Source organism: Xyrauchen texanus, chromosome 34, assembly GCF_025860055.1.
Source record: "Xyrauchen texanus isolate HMW12.3.18 chromosome 34, RBS_HiC_50CHRs, whole genome shotgun sequence".
NCBI lineage: Eukaryota > Metazoa > Chordata > Actinopteri > Cypriniformes > Catostomidae > Xyrauchen > Xyrauchen texanus.
In genome coordinates this window covers 1,511,310-1,513,809 of record NC_068309.1, presented here as the reverse complement: position 1 = coordinate 1,513,809, position 2,500 = coordinate 1,511,310, and the positions used below count along the sequence as shown (strand labels likewise).

At 43.7% G+C, this 2,500-nt stretch overlaps 1 protein-coding gene across 27 annotated transcripts in view; it reads left to right on the top strand.

Annotated features, from left to right (window-relative positions):
* The first annotated feature begins 66 nt into the window (after positions 1-66).
* The window catches only part of LOC127628187 (microtubule-actin cross-linking factor 1, isoforms 6/7-like), a 4,783-nt gene continuing 2,349 nt past the window's right edge, over positions 67-2,500 (top strand). For 9 of the 27 annotated variants that reach the window (XM_052104949.1, XM_052104925.1, XM_052104930.1 and 6 more), the window contains exons 1-2: positions 70-1,963; positions 2,080-2,500. The exon at positions 2,080-2,500 is cut by the window's right edge. In XM_052104949.1, the coding sequence (XP_051960909.1) occupies positions 1,835-1,963; positions 2,080-2,500 (550 nt within the window). In that variant the 5' untranslated portion in view covers positions 70-1,834. Of the gene's footprint in view, positions 1,964-2,079 lie in introns of all 27 variants that reach the window. The other 18 variants (XM_052104942.1, XM_052104950.1, XM_052104947.1 and 15 more) reach the window with 6 other exon arrangements.

The following is a 2,500-nucleotide window of genomic DNA, read 5'->3' as shown; positions in this document are numbered from 1 at the left end:
CACACACTCACTCACAGAGACAGACTCTCACAGAGACACACACACACACACTCACTCACAGAGACACACTCTCACAGAGACACACTCTCACAGAGACACACACACTCACTCACAGAGACACACTCTCACAGAGACACACACACACACACTCACAGAGAGACACACACACACACACACTCACTCACAGAGACACACTCTCACAGAGACACACTCTCACAGAGACACACACACACACACTCACAGAGACACACTCTCACAGAGACACACACACACACACTCACAGAGAGACACACACTCACACACACACACACACTCACTCACAGAGAGACGAGCAAGGCTGTGTCCGTTAAATCATGTAATGACCCACAATGCCAGAAGAGCTTGTTTTGACATACAACAGAAAAAAGAAAAGATTGTCAGTTACTAGTTTCAACATCGCAGTCCTCACGCGTCCCTCTTCCCTCAGAAACACTGCGATAGAGCGCAACAGTCTGCTGCCACAACTCAATTATTAACCGTTTAAAGACAGACCTATAATGAGCCACGAGGAAGTTCATCGATGGTTGAAGCCATCAGTTATCTCAACTCCATTGTTTAACAATCATGTTTGATAGCAGAATTCATAGTAAACAACTACATTACCCATGATACAGCAGAGAAAGATCCACCAATCAGAGAACCGCGTCCAACGAAACCCACGAAACGTGCCTCTGAGCGATCGCCAACTCAGCACACGCCCCACCGAGAGCGAGAACCACATTATAGCGACCACGAGGAGGTTACCCCATGTGACTCTACCCTCCCTAGCAACCAGGCCAATTTGGTTGCTAGGGACACCTGTCTGGAGTCACTCAGCACACCCTGGATTCATCGTGACTCCAGATGTGATAGTCAATACTCGAGGAGATACCACAGGAACTGCTCAGCTGAAATGAAAGATGATGAATTGGAATGAAAACATTCGTTTATATGAACAATTATATTGTAAATATTTCATATTTTCACCCTTCTGTTTGGTAAGCAGCACCAATGCAACAAAATTAAGAGCAAAGCCACACCTCAGATGTGTAACTAATGCTTTATCTATGCATTTCTAGTGCGGCCACATATAATGATGGGAGATGTAGTGTTGCTGCAAACATGTCACTTAATCCAGCTTTTATGGCTATTCTTCATTAACAGTACAAAAAATGCATACAACACTAAACCGCACAGTCAAACTCCTCCAGTAAAACTCAATTATTACCAATAATCATTTTCTTCCGCCAACATTCTTAAATCGACACGCCCCTATTTTCTTCATGTTTCCACTTATTGAAGTGCAGGTTCTGAATTTTGACATTTTCCCCCAAAAATGTGTTTATTTGTATATGCAAATGAATGGTAACATTTAGAAACGTACATGTAAATAACATCAAAATAGCATAAAATCCCAAAGAAATGCATAAATGTTTTTACATCAGGGAAGAGGAGATGGCGGCATCATCATCATAAATAAGGGTTACACGTCTGACCTTTCCAGTCACATGACCACGAACAGTGTTGGGTAAAAGTAACTTTTTAGAATATTGTGTTACTCCTTAAAAAAGTAACTTAAAAATGTACTTTAATTCATTAAGCAAAGTAAAGCGGTACATTATTCTTGCGTTACTTTTTTTCTCACAGCGACTTTCTCTTCTGCTATGCAAATAATCTGTGCATTGCATACAAGAGACAGGTCACGCTAACAACAGAGTAAACAAACAGATATTTAGAGTAAACAAACAGATATTTAGAAAGCATTTATATTAAAGAATCAATAATGTGAATATGTGTGATTTGTTTTCCCATCAACATGGCAGCCAACATGAATAATGAAGAATACCCGCTGTCTTACCCAAAACAGTCAAATCCAACACTTGAACCGGCATCATATATGCCATTACGCGCGGTGCCCATCGACTGTGCATCATATATGCCATCACGCACGGTGCCCATCGACTGTGCATCATATATGCCATCATATGATGTGCCCATCGACCGTGCACATATATGCCATCATGCGCGGTGCCCATCGACCCAGTGTCATATATGCCATCATGTGCGGTGCCCATCGACCGTGCATCATACATGCCATCATGCGCGGTGCCCATCGACCCAGTGTCATATATGCCATCACGCGTGGTGCCCATCGACTGTGCATCATATATGCCATCATATGAGGTGCCCATCGACCCTGTGTCATATATGCCATCACGCACGGTGCCCATCGACTGTGCATCATATATGCCATCATATGAGAAACCCATCGACCGTGCATCATATATGCCATCATGCGCGGTGCCCATCGACCCAGTGTCATATATGCCATCATGCGCGGTGCCCATCGACACAGTGTCATATATGCCATCACGCGCGGTGCCCATCGACCGTGCATCATATATGCCATCATATGATGTGCCCATCGACCGTGCATCATATATGCCATCATGCGCGGTGCCCATCGACCCAGTGTCATATA